We start from the raw sequence: 27,300 nt of genomic DNA, 5'->3' as shown, positions 1-27,300 counted from the left end.
TTGGGGGATTCCAAATCTCAGAGACTTCCAAGTTGCTGTGAGAGCTGAGCCCTCATGACCTTGGTTTTGGGAAGTGCGTCGGTATAGACTGGGTCATGCTCAGATGAATTTTCAGCACCCAAGATTCCAACAGCGCTCTTCCTTTTGGACTGATAAGAAGAACCTCAGGTACCACGGCCCGTCAGGGGGCAGCTGGCCGTACCTCACAATAATGGGGCGCCGGTCGAATCCGTGGGGTCTCGGATAGGAGGTTGATTGACTATTTTTCCACAAGTGGGCCAAAATAACTTTAGACTAGTGGGTTCTGGATATTGTCTGAGACGGTTACAGGCTAGAGCTCTGCTCACCTGTCACAGAATTTTTCTTGGAGTTTCGCTGCACCACTGTGTCCAGACGAGTGGCGATAGTGGCCACACTGCGTTTTCTGCTAGATATGGGGGTAGTCATTCCTGTACCTCCCCGGAAAATTTGTACAGGGCGATATTCCATTTATTTTGTGGTGCCCAGAAAAGGGGGCTCCTTCCTTCCCGTCCTCGATCTCAGGAAGCGCAATCAGTTCCTGAAAGTGCAGCATTTCCATATGGAATCCCTGAAGTCTGTGATCACTGCATTTCACCACAGGAGTTTGTCATGACACTGGATCTCATGAAGGTGTACTTGTATATTCCGATTTGGCAGCCGCACTAGCGGTACCTGCGGTTTGCAGTGCTAGGGTACCATTTTCAGTTTTGAGTTCTGCCCTTTGGACTGGTAATGGCTCTTGGACCTTTTCCAAGGTCATAGCTGTGGTGGCAACGTTTCTGCGGAAGGAAGGGATACGGGTGCATCCCTATCTCGACGACTGGTTGATACAGGCACCCTCTGAACAGGATAGTCATCGCATTGTTGCGGTCCCTGGGCTGGGTGATCAATTTTGCCAAGAATTACCTGGTCTCCTCGCAGTCTCTGGAGTACCTGGGAGTGCGTTTTGGCACATTACAGGGCCGAGTGTTCATACTGGATGGCAGGAGGGCCAAGCTGAAATCTCAGGTCCGTGGCTTGATGTGTTAGCCCAGCCCTTGAGCATGGGATTATGTTCAGGTGTTGGGTCAATGGCAGCCACTTTGGAAGTTGTTCCATGGGCGAGGGTGCACATGTGTCCTCTGCAATGCTTGCTCCTGACAAGATGGTCCCTTGTGTCACAGGAGTATCTTCGGCTTCCATGGTTACCACAGGCGAGGCGCAGCATGGCCTTGTGGCTCCGCGATGTCAGATTGCAACGGGGAATGCCGTTGGTCTCCCCGCAGTGGGTCGTAGTGGTTACGGATGCCAGCCTGTCCGGATGGGGTGCTCATTGCCTCCTAAGGCATGGTCCATCAATCGATTTGGAACTCAGGACGGTGGTGAATGTCTTGCTGTCATTCCGGGAGTTGCTGCAGGACAAGGCAGTCTGGATGTTTTCTGTGTGTGGCCGCCGAAGCGAGTCACCTACTTCAGTGGGTGTAGGACCATCGGCAGTGCCTGTCAGTGGTGCACATTGCAGGTCAGGACAATGTGTAAGCAGATTTTCTGAGTCATCTTCTAAATCCGTCGGAGTGGGAATTGTCCACAGAGGCGTTCCTCTTAATATGCCAGCACTGAGGCAACCCTGAGATGGATCTGATGGCAACTCGGGCAAATGCCAAGGTGGACAGGTTCTTCAGTAGAAGATGACAAATCAGATCCACAGGGTTGGACACTCTGCTACAGTCATGGCCACAAGCAGCACCTCTTTCTGCCTTGTTCCTTGATAGGCCGCATTCTGCATCGCAGCGGTTGTCACAGAAGGCTGGTAGTGCTGGTGGCTCCGGATTGGCCATGGCACCCTTGGAATACGGACTTGGTCTGTCTGCTGGTGGACGAGCCCTTACGGCTCTTAGTGACTCCAGATCTATTGCATCAGGGATCAGTTCAGATGGAAGATCCCTCCCGCTTTGGACTTACAGCCTGGCTGTTGAGAGGGCGAGATTAAGGAAGAAGGGTTATTTGAACTCTGTTATTGCTACTTTGCTTCAGCCCAGAAACCGTTCTACCACTACGGTGTATGCTCGGGTGTGGCGCACTTTTCGTAGTGTGCGAGTCACGCATGGTTCACTTTTATCGGCGTCAGTGGCACAAATGTTGGCCTTTCTGCAGACGGTTTTCACAAAGGATTGGCCTATAATTTGCTCCGGGTGCAGGGGGCAGCACTCGCTTTAGGGGCCACGTAGCTGGGGCTTTCCTAGAGGTTCATCTGGATGTACTTCGTTTTTTGAAAGGAGCTCTTCATTTGCGTCCCTCACTTCGGCTGCTGTGTTCACCCTGGCATCTCAATCTGGTACTTTGGACTATGCAGAAGGTTCACTTTGAACCTTTGCACTAAGCGTCGGATAAGGACTTTACCCTGAAGACCGTTTTCGCGGTGGCGATGGCTTCAGCCCAGCGGGTCTCAGAAATTCAAGCCTTGTCGTGTCTGACACTTTTCTGCAATTTTCAGAGGCGGGCATGACACTGTGTATGGTTCTGTCCTTTCTATCAAAAGCTCTGTCGACATTTCATCTTAATCAGCAACTTTCACTTCTTTCTTTTCGAAAGGAGAATTTTCTGGGGGACTTTGCGAAACTCCGCCTCTTAGAAGTGAAGCAGGTCACCATGCGTTACTTGCAGATATCGAATGATTTTCGACGGTCTGATCATCTTTTTGTTCTCCTTCCAGGGCCTTGTAGAGGAAGCACGGCTTCTAAGGCAACGATTGCCCGATGGCTTAAACAAACAATTGTTTCGGTGTATGTGTTGGATGGTAAGACACCACCGGAGGCTTTGAATGCTCACTCTACATGGACTCAGTCAACATCATGTGCGGAGACAGCAGTTCTGCTGGAGGAGATTTGTCTCGACATACTTTCTCAAAGCATTATAGAGTGGACGTGGCAGCTTGGGTGGAAGCATGTTTTGGAGCGGCAGTACTATCCAGAACATTGGTGGCTTCCCGCCCTACTTAAGGAGTGCTTGAGTACATTCCACCAGTTTCTGGATTCATTTGCTGCAGAAGACAAGGAAGGTAAAATTATGTCTTACCTGATAATTTTCTTTTTTTTTTTTTAATCGCAGCAGATGAATCCAGGATCCCTCCTTTTTGATCGTTTCTGTATAGATTTGTCAATTTGCTCTTTCAGGTGCAAAATAAATAAATACATTCATACAAAAGGAAAGTACATACACTCCCTGAGGAATTTTTTCAGTATTCATGTCGTTCTTTACCAGATGTCATTTTTTGTCGTCATTAGCTGTTGTTTTGTGGGCTCAGCTACGGTTCAGTGTTTGTGAGGAAGGCTCTGCCTTTGATTCATGTTCTCCTTCTCCCTGCTTTGTGATATGGCTATACTAACTGAGGGAGCAGCTGGCCATCAGGTAGCATTGTCTTCAGTTCAGTGTTCTCTATCTCCACTGCTGGTAGATGAATACAACCCACCAGTTTCTGCATTCATTTGCTGCGACTAAAGGAAAGAAAATTATCAGGTAAGACATAATTTTGCCATCATCTGTATTGAATAGAATTGTTTCAGTGCTTAAATGTATTTTTCCTTGTACTGCTAAACCAGTCCAGACTGATGGGTTAAGTCACCCTATCAGTAGATGGAGACAGAGATTTGAAGATTCCGATGATGACATTAGCCAGGAATATTTCCAGTATTTCTCCTCTTCCAGTATATGGTACAGATTGGACTGATGCAGCAGGATTTCTTTTGAACAGGGTGGAGTCAACGGCTAGAAGCCCTTGAGCCGACATTGGCATTGCTCTCAGAGACTGGTCCATAGGGGACCCAGACTCCTGTTGCAGAGGCCAGTCTTCATATAGGTTGCAGATCCCTTGTGGCTTGGTCTTTGAGAAGCATGATGCCTGAAGTCCAGAGGCTACCATTCCTCTGTTGTAGTGATCTAGCAGTGGGCTCATCATTCTTTCACATCTCTGCCATAAATTTGCATCTGGCGGGCCTTTAAAGTTTGATGTACAGAGCAGAAGATCTCTCCATGACATCTGGATCTGCTATCAATCCCAGGCTTTTTGCGACAGGGTCTTGACTACTACTACTACTTATCATTTCTAAAGCACCACTAGACGTACGCAGCGCTGTACACTTGAACATGAAGAGACAGTCCCTGCTCGACAGAGCTTACAATCTAATTAGGACAGACAAACAGGACAAATAAGAAATAAGGACAAAGAGTAGCAAGATTCTAGAATACCAAAGAGTAGCAAGATTCTGGGCGGAATCCCAAAGAGTAGCAAGATTCTATGCAGAATCCTAAAGAGTATCAAGGTTCCGGAATCCCAAAGACTACTGCTACTACTTATCATTTCTAAAGCGCTACTAGATGTACGCAGCGCTGTACACTTGAACATGAAGAGACAGTCCCTGCTCGACAGAGCTTACAATCTAATTAGGACAGACAAACAGGAGAAATAAGAGATAAGGGAATATTAAAGTGAGGATGATAAAATAGCCCTATATGTATGTAGAACACTGTAGATTTAAAGTGTTCATTTTGGGGTTTATAAGAGGTTTAAAAATGTAGATTTGTACAGGGTCTGGCCTTTGATTCTTTAGTGGTTCAGGTGCTGGCCCTCTCATTTCAGATAGGATTGATGGTCTCTCTCTGGCTGTGCAACCAGATGTGGGCAGGTAGTTAAGCAAATTCGGCTCTTGCTGCGAAGGGTGGTGCCCCCTTGTGACCTCAGTTTGGCCCTAAAGACTATTTCCTTAGTGGTCCTTCACTGAAGGGAGGTTCTCATTGAAAGCAGCTTTTTAGTAGCCATTTGTTTGGCCTGAAGGCTAACCAGATTGTTGGCAGAGATCCTTACCTGTCTTCTGCTAACTCTGTGGAGGAGTAGCCTAGTGGTTAGTGCAGCGGACTTTGATCCTGGGGAACTGGGTTCGAATCCCACTGCAGCTCCTTGTGATTCTGGGCAAGTCACTTAACCCTCCATTGCCCCAGGTACAAAATAAGTACCTGAATATATGTAGCTTTGAATGTAGTTGCAAAAACCTCAGAAAGGCAGTATATCAAGTCCCATTTCCCTTTCTATTAGAACGGTATCATCTTTTCTTCCAAAGGTGGTTTCAGCCTTTCATCTAAATCGGGTGACTCTGCTCCCAGCTAAGTCTGACTCCCAAACCCTTTATAAGCTAGATGTACGCAGAGCTCTCTTGTTTTATGTTTGAACGTTTTTATTGATGACAAAATTATTACAGAAATATCATGTGCAGCCCCTACAACTCAATTCTCTCACACAAACTTGCAGCTATCATCAAGAAACAATGAGTGTCTTATGTTGTTTGCAGTCATCAGTTTTTCAACCTTTTCTCCCCCCACTCTTCTTCTACAGTAGCCTCAACATTTAGCTACCGCAAAACAATATGTTCCTCCCACCTAAGCTCACGAACTTTAACAATTTAACAAAAGATACTCCATCCCTTACGCGCCTTACCCTTAATTCTACAACTATGCAACAACTATCCCTAATGTCTGAGGTAATCCCTCTAAATATAAATTGTTAATTGTCAATCAGGATAAATCATATGTCTCCTCTCCCTTTCCCGACCCCCCCCCCCCCCCCCCCCCCCACCTGTAACTTACTCAAGTCTCAACGCACTTCCTCCCCTTCATTCCCCCATGGAAGCCCATTGAGCACATGACTGCGTGCTCGTGGTGATATCACATTTATGTATTTTCCCAATATACCTAAAAACCTGAGCTCTCTTGTTTTAATCGAAGGTCATAAATCCTTTTTGTAAGTCAAAAAGGCTATTTAGATTGTTTCATGGGCTGCACGTGAGCAGAGCGACCTCAAAATCTGTTATTATCTGTTGAATTAAGGAAGTCATAGGAGCAGCTTACTTCCTCAGTCAGAAAGAGGTTCCAGTGGTTCTCTTAGCTCACTAAACTAGAGCTCAGATGACTTCTTGGGCAGAAGCTCCAGTGGTTGGCCCTGAGGATATCTGCAGAATGGTGAATTGGTCCTTCTTGCATTTCATTGTGAAATATTATAAGATTGATGTTCAGGCCAGGGGAGATGCTGCATTTGGCAGAGCTGTGTTGCAGGGAGCCTTGTCTTCTGCACACCCAGTGGGGTAAAGCTTTGGTACATCCCCTAAGTCTGAACTGGCCTAGCAAGGTGATAAGCAAGAAGAAATTTACCCTTACCTGATAATTTCATTTCCTTGAGTCCTGTAGGCCAGTCCAGGACCCACCCGGGAAGACGGAGTTCTGGTAGTCCTTGGTTTAAATCTGCCCTTTCCTGTTAATTATACATAGTTTTCTTTAATGTTCTGGGGTCCAAAGATGGTTCTGTGGTTGATAATGGGTTCCATATATATATACAGTGGGGGAAATAAGTATTTGATCCCTTGCTGATTTTGTAAGTTTGCCCACTGACAAAGACATGAGCAGCCCATAATTGAAGGGTAGGTTATTGGTAACAGTGAGAGATAGCACATCACAAATTAAATCCGGAAAATCACATTTTGGAAAGTATATGAATTTATTTGCATTCTGCAGAGGGAAATAAGTATTTGATCCCTCTGGCAAACAAGACCTAATACTTGGTGGCAAAACCCTTGTTGGCAAGCACAGCGGTCAGACGTCTTCTGTAGTTGATGATGAGGTTTGCACACATGTCAGGAGGAATTTTGGTCCACTCCTCTTTGCAGATCATCTCTAAATCATTAAGAGTTCTGGGCTGTCGCTTGGCAACTCGCAGCTTCAGCTCCCTCCATAAGTTTTCAATGGGATTAAGGTCTGGTGACTGGCTAGGCCACTCCATGACCCTAGTGTGCTTCTTCCTGAGCCACTCCTTTGTTGCCTTGGCTGTATGTTTTGGGTCATTGTCGTGCTGGAAGACCCAGCCACGACCCATTTTTAAGGCCCTGGCGGAGGGAAGGAGGTTGTCACTCAGAATTGTACGGTACATGGCCCCATCCATTCTCCCATTGATGCGGTGAAGTAGTCCTGTGCCCTTAGCAGAGAAACACCCCCAAAACATAACATTTCCACCTCCATGCTTGACAGTGGGGACGGTGTTCTTTGGGTCATAGGCAGCATTTCTCTTCCTCCAAACACGGCGAGTTGAGTTCATGCCAAAGAGCTCAATTTTTGTCTCATCTGACCACAGCACCTTCTCCCAATCACTCTCGGCATCATCCAGGTGTTCACTGGCAAACTTCAGACGGGCCGTCACATGTGCCTTCCGGAGCAGGGGGACCTTGCGGGCACTGCAGGATTGCAATCCGTTATGTCGTAATGTGTTACCAATGGTTTTCGTGGTGACAGTGGTCCCAGCTGCCTTGAGATCATTGACAAGTTCCCCCCTTGTAGTTGTAGGCTGATTTCTAACCTTCCTCATGATCAAGGATACCCCACGAGGTGAGATTTTGCGTGGAGCCCCAGATCTTTGTCGATTGACAGTCATTTTGTACTTCTTCCATTTTCTTACTATGGCACCAACAGTTGTCTCCTTCTCGCCCAGCGTCTTACTGATGGTTTTGTAGCCCATTCCAGCCTTGTGCAGGTGTATGATCTTGTCCCTGACATCCTTAGACAGCTCCTTGCTCTTGGCCATTTTGTAGAGGTTAGAGTCTGACTGATTCACTGAGTCTGTGGACAGGTGTCTTTCATACAGGTGACCATTGCCGACAGCTGTCTGTCATGCAGGTAACGAGTTGATTTGGAGCATCTACCTGGTCTGTAGGGGCCAGATCTCTTACTGGTTGGTGGGGGATCAAATACTTATTTCCCTCTGCAGAATGCAAATAAATTCATATACTTTCCACAATGTGATTTTCCGGATTTAATTTGTGATGTGCTATCTCTCACTGTTACCAATAACCTACCCTTCAATTATGGGCTGCTCATGTCTTTGTCAGTGGGCAAACTTACAAAATCAGCAAGGGATCAAATACTTATTTCCCCCACTGTATATGTGTGTGTATATATATATATGTATGTATATGTATATATGTGTGTATATATGTATATATATATATATATATAAAAGGCACCACCAACGTTCTAAATGAAGCCTCCAGCCGGAAGTGTGAAGGGGGAGAGATATCCGGTTTCCCCATGAGTGTCTGCCCCGCCCTCGCACTCTCTGTAACACAAACAGTGAAGGAAAACACAGCAAAGCAGGAAATCAAATCGCTCTCTCTGTAACAGTGAAGAACTCAGAGGGGGGAGGGGAGTGAGACGCCCTCGCTCTCTCTGTAACACAAACACAGGACAGCAGGAAACTTAACACTGAAGGACTCGACTTGGAGGGGGGAGGGGACAGACAGCACAGGGGAAGGGAGAGAGGGCAGGGACACACACACTCCTACTTGCATACTCTGAAGAAAACCTTGCTACCCCCGTTTCATTTGCATCAGAAACGGGGCTTTTTTACTAGTATATATATATAGGTTCCTTTAGTTAATTCTTAACTTTAGCATTAGCATACTGAGGATACTTTTGGCTACACTGCCTGTTACCCTGACGATGTCACTGGAATCTTCAAATCTCTGCCTCCATCCGCTGATAGAGGGACATAACCTGTCAGTCTGGAGTGGTTTAGCAGGACTCGAGGATAAGAAATGATCAGGTAAGGGTAAATATCTCTGTAGCATACTTGTTGTTTTATGAAAGGTGACGTAGTATATTGTACCAGCACCTAAAATAATAAAAGTATTTGTGCTTTTTATTTTGAAAGCGAAAGATTAAAGAAGAATGGGAAGCACAACAAAGAAAAGAGAAAGAGGAAGAAGATCAGAAACAACAGGAGAAGAGGGAGAGAGAGGTGATTCCTGCAGGATAAAACGCACTGCATATCCTCTTATAGTACTAACATTACATTTTGTTTTTTTCATTTCAAAGCAGATTGTGTCTTTATGAAGCTGGGTGTAGGGCAAATCAGATTCTCCCCCTATTTTTCTACTTACAAACGTCGCCTGGACGTTGTTTAAACGATCTGCAGTACAGCAAATAAAGTGAACTGTGAACATCTGTGGTATTTCTGAGATGAGATAAAACCTAGTTCCTCTGGGGAAGTGTGTGAGAATCTGTTGTATCATACAACCCCAGGAGTGGCTTACTGTGTTTATAAGAGCCAGTTTTCGGAGGAAGAATAGGATCGATGGTACGTGTGATCTCTTGGCTGACTGACATTTTGAAGCATCACTAAGTTGAACTTTAGTTGTTTATTACTTTTTATTTTACCATGTTATTTTAGAATTAAAATAATTGAATCCATATAACAAATTTGTTCAGACCAATACTAGAGGTTAGCAACGTCATTTGTTTACTGTTTTTTATTTGTAAGTATTTTGTTTTAATTTAGGGTTCAGAGACCTCAAATCTGACTCCATCTCTAAAGAGCACTAGTACTGGGGTAATCAAGAAGTTGTGAAGTTCTAAAAGGAATTGCCACTGAGAGAGACGTTAGGTCTAAGGGACCCCGCACTAGCAAGGAAAATATACCAGCCTTATGACAAACTGGATTTAGGCTACAGGTTATACATACAATGCAGCGAAAGAAAGCAAAAGCATTTATACTTACAGCCTTTGATCATTAAGTGAAGTCCACAGAACGTCATTTGGGATGAGGAGTTTATTTGCCAACATACAAGTCAAATCAGTGATTGACAACAGGCACGTACAATCAATTAGTTATAGGAATATAATAATCCAGCTGCAAACAGGTGTTAATTAGTTCTTAATCTTTTATAATTTCTTTTACCAATTAAAGGTTTTACAAGGGAAAGCAATTAGGTAATTTGTCAATTCTGCTGGTCACATTGGTTTCCCTTGGAGAGAGAGAGTGGCAACCCTTCTCTTTTCTCTCTAGCTTAAACCAGGAAATACCCTGATTTTTATAGGTGCCCTCAGGATATGGATAATATGACAGTAGATATACCTGATTGGATCTATGCTAATGTCATGGTTACCACTGATTGGCTCATACTAATGAGTAGCTTTTATCTTGCTAACATGGTTTTGTCTTTAGCTCACTTGACCACAAATCTTAAGCAAGACCCTGCGTCCAGCTACACCTTTCCTTTCTCACACCATGGCTGACCACAATGTCACTCTGTCCTTTGGACCCCCACCCTTGTGTTTCCTGTTGTTCTCTGCAGTGCTCCAACACTGGGAGTTCAAGCAAGAGCCACACAGGCCTGTAAGCTTTTCCCTCATTTTAGAGCCTGAACCAAAGTCTAGGCAGGGGACCAAGGCTCATAGCTGTAGCATTTTTATACAATTTATTTAGAGCATCAGCTAATTTTTCCATTGTCCTTTTTTTTTTTTTTTGGACTAGTTTGCAGAGCTAAATAGAGTTCAGGGTGACACAGTTTGTAGTAGACATGGACAGAACCTGATAATTCTTGAATAAGGAGACATTTTAGCTTTGGAATAAGAAAAATGTGTCCTCCCCTCATTTTAGTGATGCTTCTTGATTTTGTCAGCGCTAGTCTCTGTTTCTCTTCAAACTAGGGAAAAAAAAGAAAGTGAAAATCGTTTTTTTTTTTTTTGCAAAAGCTGCCATAGGACAAAAGAACTTTGCTGGTCACTGCTCTGCTCCTGTCTGGCGACATCTTTCTGCTTTATGAGAGATTGAATCCCAGACGGAACAGGAGGGTGACATGGATGTTAATGTTTTGTTACCTTTCTGAAGATCTGAAATAAAAAGCCCACTTGTGCCCAAGAGATTCAGGCAATTAAACCCCACTACCAGTGTATACAGTTTCACGTGGTCGCAGTATGCCTGACAGAAAGGTCTTATCTTTCCATTTGAGCTCAGGAAGGGTAAGCGATTGCTCACAGTTATATAGGGAGTCGGACAGGTTATGCTGCACTGCTGGAATATTTTAAATGACTTCTGTTTATATTTTGAGGATTTTATTTTAAATGAAAACAATTTTACCAATGTTATGTTTAATATAGGATTGTTGATATAATATTATATTGGAATAATCCTGTGCAGTTCCTTAACAGTTTGTACACAAACTATGCCACAGCTCATCCATACCTGCAGGTTCATCAAGATGTATCTTTTTTTTATTATTTGAAAAAAACAAATTAAAGGGGGGGAGGGGAGTAAAGAATATCTGAATCCTCTGGATTTCAGAATATGATATAATTGAAGAGGTGACTTCCAAAGCCTGTTAAGTACGTTTTTTTTTGTTTTTTTTTTTAATGAGTTCATACTGGAAACAGACTTTGTTTCTATAGATACCATAAGATGGGTGAAATTTGCACTAAAGGCATTTATTCCTAACGTGTATGTTGGATAAAATTCTTGAAAATTAAAACTTGCATTTATCCCAAAGAACATCTTTTTATAACAGGTTTTGGAAGTCACCTCTTCGGTTGTAGTTGGGTAATAATTAGTTTGTGGATGACAATAAAGCCTCAAGGTTCTTTAATTCTGAATAGTGTTAAAGGGACTTTCTAGCAATTTTAGCTAATACTGATTCAGCATTCCGTGAAAATTGTACTCATTCTTTACTTTGAAGTAGTTCTTATGGTAGGCTGCACTGTTTTGATCTTGATCAATAAGTAGTTCATTAGTTTTAAATTCCTTAACAGGACTTAAGCGAGGTTGATTTGACATTAAATCAGGCGAATACAAAGCTATTCTTTGATTATTATAAGGGTACAGGACCCCCTTGATTTGAATGAAATACTGCTTTTGTAGAATTAGCTATATTTATAACGGTCCAGGTTTTTTTTTTTAACACAACGTGGACCTTGTTTATCAAATATTTTCCCCATAGGTGTAGAATGAGAGAAGAACTTAGATCAGAATGATTACCTTAAGATAAATGTCTGCGATTGATTCAGTTTATAAAGTGGTGTAATGAAAATAAGAATTCCACTGAAGAGATCTGAGACTGAGAAAAGAAAGAGTAGACTCTGGTAAACGGACCTGTTAGGTATATGTGTCTGTATACTCTTCCTGGACATAAGCGCAATTAAGTTTTATTTTTATTTAAAGAATATATGGCCCACATCATCTACTGTTCTGAATAGGTCACAATTCACATACATACACAAAAGAGGGAATTCAACGATCGGCTCTGAAAAAATTGAGCGCTAAGGGCAAGATTCTATATAAGGGACCTAAAAAAATCCGCGTGGTAAACATGCTGGTTAGCTTGTTAAGCCAATTAAGTTATGCACTTTGTTATAGAATACGCCTGGATTTTGGCAGGGATTTCTAGGTGCACTATGTAGAATCCAGCAGTATAAAGAGAATGCGCCCTTTTATAGAATAGCATTCAGCGAGAATCAGGCGCCTAAATTTGGGGCGAATTCCGTAAACCCGTGCGCAACGTTTTAGGAACACCCTTGGCTGCACCCCCTTTTCAGATAGACGTGATTGAAATTGGGTGCCGTGCTTTATAACCCTAGCATGCTGCGAGATGCATGCGCAGATTTTTAAGGCTGCTAACTAGCAGCAAAAATTGGTTGTTACCACCCGCTCATTGATGTTTCCAAGCTCATTAGTCAATTTATTTAAACGTACATCTCTGATGCACGCTTAAAGTTGGGCATGGAAATTTGGGAGCGATTATATAGAACCCGGGGGGAAAATGAAAACGCTTTCAAAGCAATTTTGTATCTCTGTTGTATGTGATTTTTTTTTTTTTTACATGGGACGCTTGCTAAAATTTCTTACGTGAAAACACGGAGATATAGCATATACTGTGCCATAAAGCTTTAGGAACCAACATTTAAAAAGCATACTTTGGGGCTTTTAAAAGAGGTTAGGATTTTTTTTGAAACTGCAGTTTGCTTTTAACAGAACTAGGTTCAGTCAGGCTGAAGTATGATCACATGACACTAAGAAAATTATTGAAAAAGCGATAGTGTTTGTAGTGCAGTTTTTTTGTAGAATGCCCTGTTAATCTTGGTAACGTTGTTCATCAGCATGGAGACCTTGAGAATTGTATCCTTTTAAGAACAAGTCAGGCATTGCAAAAAGAGTGTAGTGTGTGTATGTCAAAGGCAGGGAGCATGAGATCAGCCAATGTTGCAAATGGGGTTCTTAACCAAAAAACCAGATACTGTACGACTTTGGGATTTTCACTAGTGCTGTGTTTGCACCATTTCTAGGAAGCTGTGCAGAAGATGCTGGACCAGGCCGAGAGCCAGGTATGCTCCAAGCTGAAACATTTGTAGGTCTCGACGTCTTTTTCAAATTGCTATGTGTGCTCCACTGCATTTCTTAAAGCTGGTAATGCCTGAAACCCCAATTTAGAATACTACATATAGAATACTCCACAAATCATTTATTACAGGACAATATAGCACACTTCTCTGTGGTGATTTTTAAATCCTTTCAGAATGGTTGAGGATAGTTCAATATGATTTTGGACATTCCTTGCAGATTGAAACAAGTCTTTTCTTATGTATAAAAAATATTATAAATTGAACAGTCACATGTTCTGTGAAACACAATGGTCCTTATTCTAAAAAGGTTATGCTCCTAAATAGATTATGCTTCTAATTTAGGAGCATAACCTTTATAGAATAAGGGCCAATGGGGATAATTTTATAACAATGTGCCAACAAATTTTGAAAAAGTGCAGCTGTTTTTCTAAAGACAATATAGGTACATATGTGTGTACTTAAAATAGGCTTTTAGAACTATCCGTAGTAGCATACAAATTCTTTTGCATAATTTTAATCCCGCTCTGGATGTAAATTATGCATATATATCCCAAATCTGTCTAAACTATACCTAAGCACATATTGTGTAAAAATAGGCAAAATTTTGCATTGCAGCAGGTCTTTTTTTTTTTTTTTAAATATGTGTGTACCTATGTGCATTTTCTTCAGAACTGCACACAGTACTCCAAATGGGGCCTCACTAGAGACTTATACAACAGCACTGTCACCTCCTTTTTCCTGCTGGTCATGCCTCTCTTTATGCACCCAAGCATCCTTCTGGCTTTGACCGTCGCTTTTTCTACCTGTTTGGAAGCTTTAAGGTCATCAGACACAATCATCCCCAAGTCCCGCTCTTCCTTTGTACACTGAAGCACTTCACCCCCTATACTGTACTGTTCCCTTGGATTTTTGCGATCAAAGTGCTTGACCCTGCATTTTTGGGGATTAAACCTTAGTTGCCAAATATCGGTCCATTCCTCTAGCTTTGTCAGGTCCTTCCTCATGTCATTCACACCCTCCAGGGTGTCCACCCTGTCGCAGAGTTTAGTATCATCCGCAAAGAGACAAACCTTACCAGACAGCCCTTCCGCAATATCGCTCACAAAGACGTTAAAAAGAGCCGGCCCTAGGACCGATCCCTGCGGTACTCTACTGACGACATCCTTTTCTTCAGAGCAAGCTCCATTTACCACTACCACTCTGTTTCCTACCATTCAACCAATTTTTAACCCAATCAGTTACTCTAGGTCCCATACCGAGGGCATTCAATTTTATTTATCAGTCGCCTGTTTGGTTGTGTACAGTATGATTTTTCTTTACTACTGATTCTTTTCATTCACTGATTTTAGCATTGTTTATGACCAGACTAGATTATTGTAATAGTATCTATTTAGGAGCCTCTAGAGCCGTGCTTGAGACTTCAAACTCTTCAACGCATGGCTATGTCATTTACTTAAAACAGATCATGAGACACTTGCACTGAAGAGTTATCATTGGTTACCAATGAATATTGTATTTGGTTTAAAGTCCTCCTACTTGCATTTCGAGCTTTTCATCAAGGCATGCCACCTTATTTGTTGTTGACTATTCCTTATTGTCCAGCTCGGGTTTTAAGATCCCTGAATGATCACCGTATGGTTTCGCCAAGACCTTGCCTAGTACTAATGGAGAGCAGTCGGCAAAGTGCTTTCTTTTTTTACTGCTCCATCATTAAGGAACTCTCTGCCCTTATATTTACAAAGTGAACTTTTGTTAAGAAAGTTTAAATCAGTTTTGAAAACTCAGTTGATGTACAGCACCAACCTGGTCTGACACCACTACCTCAGAAGGTCTGTGCTGTCTCGTCAGTGATTATTCTTGTGTGTGTATGCTCCTTTCCTATTTTTATTGTAGTTCCTTTTCCTGTTTTTATTAGTATGGAAATTGCTTTACCCTGCTAGACAGTTAAAGAGGTATTGCAGGTTTGAATAAATAAAGACATCTAATATAATAATTTGCTATGTGAACGTTCTAAAGTGTCTCACTGGGATCGTAACCACCTGCTGACGTCACTGGCCAGCAGTAGAACCCTGCTTGCCTGAAGTCAGCATGGGGTTACGATCCCAGTGAGAGACGCGCGTTGAAGAACATCAGCGGCAGCAGTGAAGAGCCTCGCGAGTCTGCTGCCTTCCCTTCTCTTCGCTCTCAGCTCTGACTCTGGTCCCGCCCTTGCGGAAACAGGAAATGAGGGCGGGACCAGAGTCAGAGCTGAGAGCGAAAAGAAGGGAAGGCAGCAGACTCGCAAGGCTCTTCACTGCTGCCTCCGGGACCCCGGTAAGAGGAGGGGAGGGTAGCAGAGGGGGGTTGGCGATTTTGGAGGGAGGGCGACGTGCACTTAGGGGGATGGGCGGGGCCAGTGTCGGGGAGGGGAGGGCCGCGGGTGGAGACATCGCAAGGAAGTGTTTGTGAGACAGAGAGGAGGGGGGACTGGAACTCGGGAGAGGGATGGAGAGAGAGAGGGAGGGAGGGCCTGGAAATCGGAAGGGAAGAAAGGGGGCCTTGGGACTTGGAGGGGACAGAGGGAGGGAGAGAGGGATAACCTTGCTAGCGCCCGTTTCATTTCATACCGAAACGGGCCTTTTTTTTTTTTACTAGTAAACCATATTGCAGAGTAAAATTTGCAGTGTTCTGTTTAAAGGTCCAGAGATTTTGAGTTTGGCCTTTACTATAAAAGTTAATAGGACCTCATGTCACAATCAAAAGAAATTTCATCGGGGCTGCAAAAAGAAGTAGCTGATTTCCATTTGACTGGACAGGGTTGCAAGACCATTTCTAAACATTTGGAATCTCACCCATCCATGGTCAGACAGTGTGCCTAGAAATAGAAAAAAGTTGAAGACTATAGTGACTGTACCTAGGAGTGGTCATCTACCAACGTCGTTCCAGAAGCAAAACTGGAAAATCATTGATTGACATCGCAGAAAAACCCAGACTAATATTTAAAGATCTGAAGGCCTGTTGCTGCAGCAGACGTTAGGATTTGTGTATCAGCCATCAGGAAAAACTGAGCGGGAGTGGTATTTATGGAAGGAAGCTAAGAAGAAGAAACCACTGCTCTTTCTTTTTCTTTTCTTTTTTTAAAATTTATGTATTAATTTCAATACATCTTGAGTACAATACTTGAAGAACAGAAAATGCCATACTATTCCAAAGTAATAAATTCAAATTTAAAAAGAAACCTATATGTGAATAATTAGCATAACAACCTCAATATAAGGAAATTAATGAGAATTAGGAGGGACAAAGAAAAATGGGGAAGGAGGAAGTACCTACCCCAAGATATGAAAAAAAATAGGAAACGTCTTCCAAAGGCTACTGGTTACATATATACATATATCTAATCAACAGAAGGAGCATTCAAAATGGGAGATGATGCTGCAATCGGAACTGGTGGTTTTCTAAATGATCTGGATCAAACAAAAGGATAAACCTTCCCCCCCCCCCCCCCCCCCCCCCCCCCCAGTTTTATAACACAATTACATGGAAATTGAAGGAAATATGTCCTTCCTAAGGCCAAAACTTGAGGCCCTGGAGATGTCAGGAAATACATGACTTGTTTTGACCTCAAAACATCTGATCTTTGTAGCAGAAATACAAACGAAGGACCCAGAAATGATCTAATTCCAAGGCAAAAGTAGCAATTAATGTAGCTTTGGTGACAGCTTCACAGGAACTCTCCAAGAAGAGTTCTATTAAATGAAAGGAACTTCAAATTTAGGCTTCTCTCAAAGTTTTCCCAAACTTCCAGCTTTTTCTGAGACACACTATTATATAACAGACCAGTCTGAACAGTTTTCAATGTCTGAATGGACTGCTCTATACTTGAGAACCTTTCTTTTTGTTTTTTTAAGAACCTCACCTTGAGTAAGTATCTTCTTGGAGAGAATCGGGACCTTCCAATACCTTATCAAATTAAGTCGGCATAGCATTCTGTTTCAGTTCAGTCGCTCCACTCGCAGTAACCTTTCCCAAGCATGCAGAATCACCAACATTTTTGTCAGCTGAATGAACTTCCTCCATCGGAGTCAGCTGGGGAGAATCCACACCAGCAAACGCTGCCCCATCTAAGGGACTTGCCGAGGGAGAATTTCCAGCCTCATTAGCATTTCCTTGCAGGGCAGCCAGGTCTGTGAGAAGTCTCCAAGTCCGGACTCTGACACACACTGAGTCTGGGCTTGGAGACTCCTGTTTAGCCAAATGCTGCAGAAAAGGGCCCTCCTGATCTTGACTTGCTGAAATAACTGGCGTTACAAAACTCGTGAGCATCTGCTGGACAAGGTTCATTAAGGGTGATTTTGCAGATGGGTACATTCGCACCTTACCCTTGCTTTTAACCATCAATGACCCTGCAATAAATTACTTCAGAAATACAGATGCCGAGGAGTGATGTTAACGAGCCTCTGCTTGGTTGGCCAATTTGCCCCGAAACCACTGCTCTTTAACAAGAACATTGTTGCTCAGCCAGATTTACTATATGTATCTGGATGGATCCACAAGACTTTGGAATAATAATCTCTGGGCAGATGAATTAAAATTTGAACTTATTGGTCACAATAACAAACGTTTTGAAGGTGAAACCAAACGCTGCCGTCCAAAGTAAGAACCTCATCCTGGTTGTCAGGCATGGTGTGGGACTGCTGTGCTGTGTTAGGACTTGGATAACACTGTCACTGGAATCATGAATTCTACTTTACATCTGAAAATTGGGCAAGTCACTTAACCCTCCATTGCCCCATGTAAGCCGCATTGAGCCTGCCATGAGTGGGTACAAATGTAACAAACAAAAAAAAAAATTGGAAAGGCAAATAGGTCATCCATTTGTGAGCTAAAGTGGAGCCAAAAGTGTGTCATGGAGGAAGACAATGACCCTTAATATTCAAGTAAATCTACAGAATGGCTGAAGAAGTGATTTCATGTTTTGGACTGATCAAATAAAAAGTTCTGATGTAAACTATATTGAAATGTTGTGGTAAGAGCTGAAATGAGCTGTTAAGGAAGCCCTTAAACACTGCAGAGCTGACACCGTTCTGAATGAAAGAAAAACCAAAATTCCTCCAGAATGACATGAGAGAGTCATCAACAGTTACAGGAAATGTTTAATTGAAGTTATTGCTACTCAAGGAGGTGCCACCCATTACTGAATGAAGCGTTCATCTATTTTTTTTTTTCACACAAGGACACATTGCTGAATCTTTGAATTAAAAAATGAAAACATTCTTTTTGTCCTGAGCTATTTGGGTTTAGATTAGGATTTTATCATGGTTTGAGTATAACTTGTTCTAAAATACAGGCCGTCCTAAGGGGTTAACAAACATTTTTGTAAAATTATAGGAGCAGCTCAAAGTGAATGAACAGCGGATTGAGACCCTTCACAGAAAGGGTGGTGGATGCAAGGAATGACATGTTAGGGTTGGGGCTGAAGTCAGAAATTATTGGATTTCGAGATGGCTCACGATTAGCAAAGAACCCTTGTGATGGGTAAAAGCAAAGACCAAGTGGAATCTGTGCTGTTGAAAGTGGGAAGACTTATATGGTCCCGGGACCACTTATATGGTCTTTAGGGACCAGAACTGCCTTTTCTCATTTCCATTTTTCAACCTGAATGCATTTTAGGCCTTCTGTTCCCTCAACAAGTGCTCTTCATGCAGTCTTTGCTTATGAACATAATCAAAGGGTGCTTAGGAACAGTAATAGGAGGAGGTGATCCACCGAGGTGGATGAACACTAACTCCCACGAGAAAACAACAGTTAAAAGGAAGTGGGAAGTGGACCAATGACTCCAGGGAGACGAGATACTGATGTATAAAGTACCACTTTATTCACAGACTTTATTCACTAACTTTCAGACGATTCCTAGTACCAGAATCATTTAAGACTCCTGAGGCAGGCCTGTAGCACACGGTACTGTGTCAAGTCTGTGAATGAAGTGGTACTTTATACATCAGTATCCCGTCTCCCTGGAGTCATTGGTCTACTTCCCACTTCCTTTTAACTAGGAACAGTAATAGGCCAGATAGTCCTTTTCCGCATGAAAACCTACTTTCCACAATTTGCAAAGACACAGCTCTCTCCCTCTCTCCCCCCCCCCCCCCCCCCCCCCCCCCGCCGTAAACAGGCTTATCTCTGTTTTGTCTGTATGTGTTGTTTCATAGAATCTGTCAGGACTTTAGACAGTAACATAGTAGATGACGGCAGAAAAAGACCTGCACGGTCCATCCAGTCTGGCCAACAAGATAAACTCGTATGTGCTACTTTTTGTGTATACCCTACTTTGATTTGTACCTGTCCTCTTCAGGGCACAGACCGTATAAGTCTGCCCAGCACTATCCCCGCCTCCCAACCACCAGCCCCGCCTCCCACCACCGGCTCTGGCACAGACCGTATAAGTCTGCTCAGCACTATCCCCGCCTCCCAACCACAAGCCTCCCCTCCCACCACCGGCTCTGCCACCCAATCTCGGCTAAGCTCCTGAGGATCCATTCCTTCTGAACAGGATTCCTTTATGTTTATCCCATTCATGTTTGAATTCCGTTCCGTTTTCATTTCCACCACCTCCCGCGGGAGGGTATTCCAAGCATCCACCACTCTCTCCGTGAAAAAATACTTCCTGACATTTTCCTTGAGTCTGCCCCCCTTCAATCTCATTTCATGTCCTCTCGTTCTACCGCCTTCGCACCTCCGGAAAAGGTTCGTTTGTGGATTAATACCTTTCAAATATTTGAACGTCTGTATCATATCACCCCTGTTTCTCCTTTCCTCCAGAGTATACGTGTTTAGTTCAGCAAGTCTCTCTTCATGTGTCTTGTAACGCAAATCCCATACCATTCTCGTAACTTTTCTTTGCACCGCTTCCATTTTTTTAACATCCTTCGCAAGATACGGCCTCCAAAACTGAACACAATACTCCAGGTGGGGCCTCACCAACGTCTTATACAAGGGTATTAAAACCTCTTTTCTTCTGGTCACACCTCTCTCTATACAGCCTAGCAGCGTTCTAGCTACGGCCACCGCCTTGTCACACTGTTTCGTCGCCTTCAGATCCTCAGATACTATCACCCCAAGATCCCTCTCCCCGTCTGTACATATCAGACTCTCACCACCTAACACATACGTCTCCCGTGGATTTCTATTCCCTAAGTGCATCACTTTGCATTTCTTCATAGGTGAGAAGTCCTCATTTGGACTGTCAGAATTCCTGGTCAGACTTACACGTTTACTGCTTGAATATACATAGATGGGGTTTTTTCAGGATGTAAAAACGTTTTACAGTGGTATCATGTGTTTGATTACACAAGTAATATTTTATTGGGTGCTATGCAGTTTTGTAAAAACAAAATTCATTTTTTAAACAGTTGGAAAATGGTGATACATGGCATAACCCAGAGGCCCCAGAAGACTATGGAACAGAGAAGGACAAGGCTAATTGCCCATTCTATCTTAAAACAGGAGCCTGCAGATTTGGAGAAAGGTAATGGATCTTCTGACAGAAAATGTATCATTGTGCCGTTATAACAGACATGGCTACTGTTATGGGGACACATGTTGGTGGTCACAAGCCTAGTGGCCCAGTAACCCTGAATCAGTCCTCTCTATCGGTTTATATCATCATTTTCTTTTTAAGTTTTCAAAAAAATTGTGTCTTTATTCAAATTATGTTCAAAATATTGGGGCCAACACTCGCCAATTCAGAACTACTGTCTGGTTACCACATGGCCCGGGCGGTAATTTCATTTTTTATGTGCGCCCACTACGCACGCCGGAAAAAATATTTTTATTTTCTGGTGCGCAGCGCTAACCGGGCGGTGATCGACATTGTACGCGTGCTTACGATTAACGCGTGAGACGTTACCGCTAAGTGACTGGGTGTCAGTAAGGTCTCAGGCCCAAAATGGACGCACGCCAATTTTTATTTTGCTGCATGTCCATTTTTGGCCCCCCCCCCCCCCCCCCCCAAAAAAGGCTTTTTTTGCAGGTGCGCTGAAATATGGACCTGCAGGTGTCCAATACACGTGTCTACACTAGCGCAGGCCACTTTTTGGTGCACCTTAGTAAAAGGACCCTATAATTGGCAAAATCCGTGTTGAAATATTTATCAGTAAAATGGATTTTGCAAATTATTATATTTGAAAATAATTTGAATGAATAAGCGTAATTTGTTGAAAACTAAAAAAAAAAGATTACATAAAGCAGTGGAGAGGATTGACTCGCTACTCCAATATAAAAATGATGTATTTTGGGGTGATTTTTTTGAGATATATTATGTCATGAAGCCTAGTATTAGTGCTAGATGCTGCTGAGTGGGAGGTCTGGGTTTAGAGTTTTCTCTCCTGCTTCTTTGGCTGGCTGAGTCTTGGAATGCTCTAGAAACCGTTCCCATGGAATATTATTTGCAAGTCTTTTTTAGCAACATTGGCAAAAATGTTGCCTGTATTCAGTGTAAACATTTGCAGAAGCTTGCTGAAAGCAAAGGAACAGAAGTGGAGGCATTTTAAAGCCTGTGCAAAAGTAGGTTCTGATAGGAATGTATAAGTCACAGGTACCTAACAGATCCCAGAAAGTAGCTCAGTTTCCTATAGCTCATTTGCAGGAATACGCAGCTGCTTCCCAACCCAAGTCAAGCCTACCTGGCTAATAACTTTAGCAGGCTTTTTTTCTCCTGGAGCTCCTCTAAACTCCAGTGTGTTAGTTGCTTTGATCACATTCTCTGTCATAGATTCCACAGCTTAATTTTGCGCTGCCTGAAAATGTACTTTCGACAGTTTTTCAGTCTAGAAAGTTTTTAGTTAACTGTTCCCCTCCACTCACTTGAGCTGATAAAACCTGAAGAGGGAAAGGGAATGGAAATGGGACTTCATATACCGCCTTTCTGTGGTTTTTGCAACTACATTCAAAGCGGTTTACATAGTATATTCAAGTACTTATTTGTACCAGGGGCAATGGAAGGTTAAGTGACTTGCCCAGAGTCACAAGGAGCTGCAGTGGGAATGGAACTCAGTTCCCCAGGATCAAAGTCCACTGCACTAGAGGGGCATCAGTTTACTGAAACGTGTGACGATATTTGTAATCAGTCTGGCAGGGTCAGCAAGCAAACCAAGCAGACCGCCTGCAGGGACAAATGTCAGATTTACAACTTTTAACGTAGCATAAGTTAAAGAGAGAGACCTTATTTATAGACGGATGGAATATCTTGAAAATCAGAGCAGAAGGAATAATTTAAGATCTTTAAACGTTCCTAAATTCCACCAGTGTCCTCTTTGGTGATGGTACAGAGATGTCATAGGGAGGTATTGGGGCTACATTTGGATATTTGACCACAAATAGCATGAGTTATAGATTGATTCTGTCCAAACAAGGCATCCTGATAGAGAGGGTGCAAGAAAGGCAGACGTAGCCCAGGAATCTTTGAACGGAGGGCAGGCAGAGCTGAAAGATTTGCAAATAATCACGGTCAACTTCTAAGCAGGTTCTAGAAACAAAAAAACAAAACCATACCATATGAATGCCCAGAAGCCTAAAAATATCTGTATATGAATGCTAGAAGCCTAAAAAATAAAGATGGGAGAATTTGAGTATATATCACTAAATGAAGGGGTAGATATAATGGATATCTCAGGGACCTGGTGGAAGAAGGATAACCAATGGGACATTCTGATAACAGGATACAGATTATATTGCAATGATGGGGTGTATCAGATAGCAGGAGAGGTGGCACTATACGTTAGGAGGCCATTGAGGGCCAGATTTGCAAAGCTTACTGTACTGACATGTTTGCTTTAGGCTAGTTGTAGGCAGTCTAAAGCAAACGTTATTTAGCGTCTAATGCACATAGCTTTAACAGTTTGCTGTAGCAGCTCCTGGGAATCTATGCAAATGTATTACAATGAGCTCATTAATATTATAATGATCATTCCGTACGATGCACTGAAAGGAGCACCTACTTTAACATGTTAGATTTTACAGCAGGTAAAGAGCTGTCAGAGGAGCCCTGTGCAGTTCCCTTATCCCTTCAGCCTCTGTCTCCTGACCACTCCCCTCCTTCTAGCGCTCTGCTGACCTCGGGGAATGATCATTCCTTCCTCTCCCCCCTCCCCCCCCCCACATGTCAGCAAACTGTCTTACTGCGCGCTGCTTTGTGTGTGGCCTTCGCCTTGGGCCTGTGGAATAAACGATGTCAGCAGAGCTGAAGAAGCAATTCCACAAGGCTAGCCAGGTTACCCACCTGTGGGTGACTTTTGTTTTTGTTTTTTGAGGCCAGATCATTGAGCACCCTGAGCCTAGGCATGACGTCCTTGATTCCCAGGAAACAGGCCTGTTCTGTGCATGTGCTAGCCGCCCAAGTCGCAAACATTGACCGATGCACAAAGGAATCTCCCTATGATTTTTCAGTTGATGAGTTGGTGCAGTTTTTCTTTGTTTTTCCACATTTTTCTTGAACATTTTGACTTTTCTTCCACTATGCGACTCTTTATAACATTTTTTTTTTGTGTATGTTTCTTATTCTTTCCCTTTAAAATGAACTTGCAGGTGTTCCCGGAAACATTGCTATCCTACTTCTAGCCAGACACTTCTTATCCGTGGCATGTTTATCACCTACGGGATGGAGCAGTGTAAGCGGGATGACTACGATACGGATGCAAGCCTAGAGTATAGCGAGGAGGAAATCTACCAGCAGTTTTTGGAATTTTATAATGATGTGCTTCCTGAATTTAAGAGCGTGGGAAAGGTCATTCAGTTCAAAGTATGTGGGTACTCGTACTATGACTGCCAAAAAAGACAGTGCATGAATGCATTCATTATGTGCTGTGACAATCACAGTGTAGTCTGCTTTTTATTCCCCTCTTCTGTATACTGTAACAAATGAAATACGGCTAACTGTTCAGTGACTGGAATCAATTTCAAACCCATCTGGCCTTCAGTATTGTGATTGTATGATAATGTTAAAACAATATTTAATTCCCTACAGGAAAATAAAGCATGCAGTGATACAGTGATTCCTTGTTCTGACAGTTAGCTTATTGGAACTGTGATTAAGTGCTCCATATTGTTCTCTACCCATCGTTAGGATGTTTTGTTTCATTTCGCTGATTAATTAGCCTTGACATACAGTGTAGGTAAGTTCAGATTTGTTTCTGATTTTATGATCCAGTGGTAGCCCTGGACAGTTGACCGTAGCTGGAGTTTTTATGGATGCTTATTACTTGTTCATGTGAGTACTGCATTAGTCACGCCCAGAGGTCATGAAATGAGTGAGCTTCATGGTCGTGGCTTTATAGCGTGGACAAAAAAGTGAGGAGAGACAACAGATGATGGAGAAGCTTTGTCATGCCAATCATTCTTTAATATTTATTTATTTATTTAGAACATTTATATCCCACAGATTCCCAACATGGCGGGCTCTATGTGGCTTACAACATTTAGGAAAAGGATATCATACAAATTCAAGGTCAGAACAAAGAATAAGGAACATCTTGGGAGGGGAGCAGACAGCAGGAGTTACAAACGAGGGCTGGAAGGAAGTGAAGTAGCAGAAGAGTAGGATTTTCCAAATAGATAAGTCTTAAGGGATTTCTTGAACAGTCGGCAGTCTCCTTTAAAGTAGATGGCAGGGCATTCCAGTAACGGGGACTCGCAAAGCAAAAGGAGGAGGTGAAGAGTAATTTGTATCTCAGATTCCTGCAGTTCGGCTAGTGGAGAGTGAGATAGGTACGAGAAGGTTTTATGGAAAAACATATAGTCTACGGCAACAAAAATCTATAAATCAAAACGAAGTCAATCCCTGGCACTTGGCCTTGGTCAGGAGTCAACAGTACCAAAAATACAGTTGTAATTCTGATGAGCAGAAAAAGGCCTTGTTGGATAAGCTTCAGTAAAATCTCAAGATAATAACCTCACGTAGCAAATGCGACAAAGTACTTCATGAGGTTATTATCTTGAGGTTTTACTGACGCTTATCCAACAAGTCCTTTTCTGCTCCTCAGAATTACAATTGTATTTTTGGTACTGTTGACTCCTGACGCAGACCTAGTTCCGAAATCTGTGCCACGGATAGACTTCATTTTGCATTATACACTTTTGTCACCATGGACTATATATTTTAATAAAGACTATTTAATGTGACATACAGAGGCATATTTTCAAAGCACTTTGGGAGGCTAAGTTCCATAGGTTTCTATGGAACTTTGGGAGGCTAAGTGCTTTGAAAATGAGCCTCATAGTCTCTCCATCATCTGTTGTCTCGCCTCACTTTTTTGTCCATTCTCTATCATCGAGGGGACCATATCCTTCTTCTGTTTGTCTACACTTGTGACTTTATAGCAATGTTACAGAGAGCAATCTGTGATAGCTTCAGCCATTTGCTTTTTTTTGCTGCTGTCAAATTTAGTTATATAGGGGGTCTTTTACTAAAGCTTAGCTCGAGTTATCTGCATTAGGGCCCATTTTATTCCTGTGGGCTCTGCTGCAGATAACTCGAGCTAAGCTTTAGTAAAAGACCCTCATAATATTTTACAGTACTTGTATGCTTAATTTGTAATTTCCTTTCTCAGAGTACAAGCAGGCCGTTGTATTCTCGCAGATGGGTGGCGTCATCCGACGGAACTGATTAGCCATAATACATAGAACTGTGATGGTGCCTTACTGCTCGACACGCAAGCGTGGGTCTCTTAGTCTTTGCTTTTCTGCAGAGCAGGGCGGACATGTCTTTGTGTTCTCATAGTATGTACGTTTCTCTCTCTTTTGTAGCGCCTTCCTTTTGCGGATAGTTTTCCCCATTTTTCAAAAATTTTTCATTTTTCTTCAGTGTATTTTATTTCCTTTTATTTTTAGTAGTTTTTCGGCACATCATGTTTCCTTTCTTTTTGGCCCATTTAGGCCAGACCACCGACATCAATTTGAACATTGCCCCTTTTTCAGTTCCAGGTGAGTTTAATTTGGCCATGATTCTTTTCTTGATGTCCCAGTGGCTTCAAAAGTTGTGCCCTATCTAAACGGGTGGTTTCTGTGACAGACCCGCACTCTTGGTGCATCGGGTGCCTTGAGTCTGACCTTGAACCTAACTCCTGTTCTCTCTGTTTAAAAATGTAGTTGAGGACACAAAGGGCACGGCAGGTCCAACAGGAGAGACTTTTTAGCTCCTCGATAGCCGTTACATCAGCAGCAGCACTAGAAGCATCGATATCAATGGCTGCCAAGACTTCACCATCCACTGGGGCGGCTGCTGAGAGTAGGCCCCAGGACCGGTCAGCATCGGATCAGACACCAACGCAATGTATGGATTCAATTTCGTCCTTGTCAGCATCAAAGGAATGCTATGCTGAACATTGGGACGGGAGGGGAGCCCAAGAAGCATAAGCATCGATCCTCATCGATGCACGGTGCCAGGAGCACCAGGCATCTGCTTTGCCAGTACCTGTGAAGCGCCGTTACTGGGAGGAACGCGCCCCCTCTTTTGAAGAGCTGCCAGTGCACAAGTCTCCGGGCAGCTAGGTCCCTGCTACCGGTTCGGCACCAACACTTTCTCAGGCTGCCTCTTCCTGGCTTCCCTGCCTTTGATGATGCCTTTCTTCAATGAGCGATTCCGAGCCATACTCGGGGAAGAGCTGACGCAAATGCTGCAGCTACAATCTGCTCAGGCATCAAGAGACTTGCGCCAGCTGTGGATCAGCCTCAGAATCTTCCTGAGACTCCGTCCATCCCTGTGCAGGGATCCTCGATGCCAGCATCTGTAAGGGTGTCGACATTGACATCGACACATACGGTATCACTCTCTATGTCAGGGGAGGAAGCTTTCCCTAAGTCAGAGAGTAGGGCGGTACCTCGGCACTCTTCAGGATGTGGACAGGGTTCCACTCAGCTGAGCCACACAAAGACACACTCAGCCCGGTCTGAATATGGTGAGGAGTCTGAATGGGACCATTCATGGGACTCGGAGGAGAACCCTCATTACTTCTTGGAGGGAAGAGTCTTATGGGGTACCTTCTGAAATAAATCTCCACCTGAGGGTCTCTCTTTCACTGGTTTTGTCATGGACATGGCATCTGCCATCCCATTTAAGTCAGA

At 43.1% G+C, this 27,300-nt stretch overlaps 1 protein-coding gene across 1 annotated transcript in view; it reads left to right on the top strand.

Annotated features, from left to right (window-relative positions):
• ZRSR2 (zinc finger CCCH-type, RNA binding motif and serine/arginine rich 2) overlaps positions 1-27,300 on the top strand; it is a 76,028-nt gene that overhangs the window by 12,324 nt on the left and 36,404 nt on the right. Inside the window, exons 5-8 of the mRNA XM_030202313.1 lie at positions 8,744-8,830; positions 13,147-13,185; positions 20,595-20,710; positions 23,767-23,980. Coding sequence (XP_030058173.1) covers positions 8,744-8,830; positions 13,147-13,185; positions 20,595-20,710; positions 23,767-23,980 — 456 coding nt within the window. The remainder of the gene's footprint in view (positions 1-8,743; positions 8,831-13,146; positions 13,186-20,594; positions 20,711-23,766; positions 23,981-27,300) is intronic.

Source organism: Microcaecilia unicolor, chromosome 4, assembly GCF_901765095.1.
Source record: "Microcaecilia unicolor chromosome 4, aMicUni1.1, whole genome shotgun sequence".
In the NCBI taxonomy this organism is placed as follows: domain Eukaryota; kingdom Metazoa; phylum Chordata; class Amphibia; order Gymnophiona; family Siphonopidae; genus Microcaecilia; species Microcaecilia unicolor.
The sequence above is the reverse complement of the archived record's forward strand: the minus strand, read 5'-3'. Positions and strand labels throughout refer to the sequence as shown.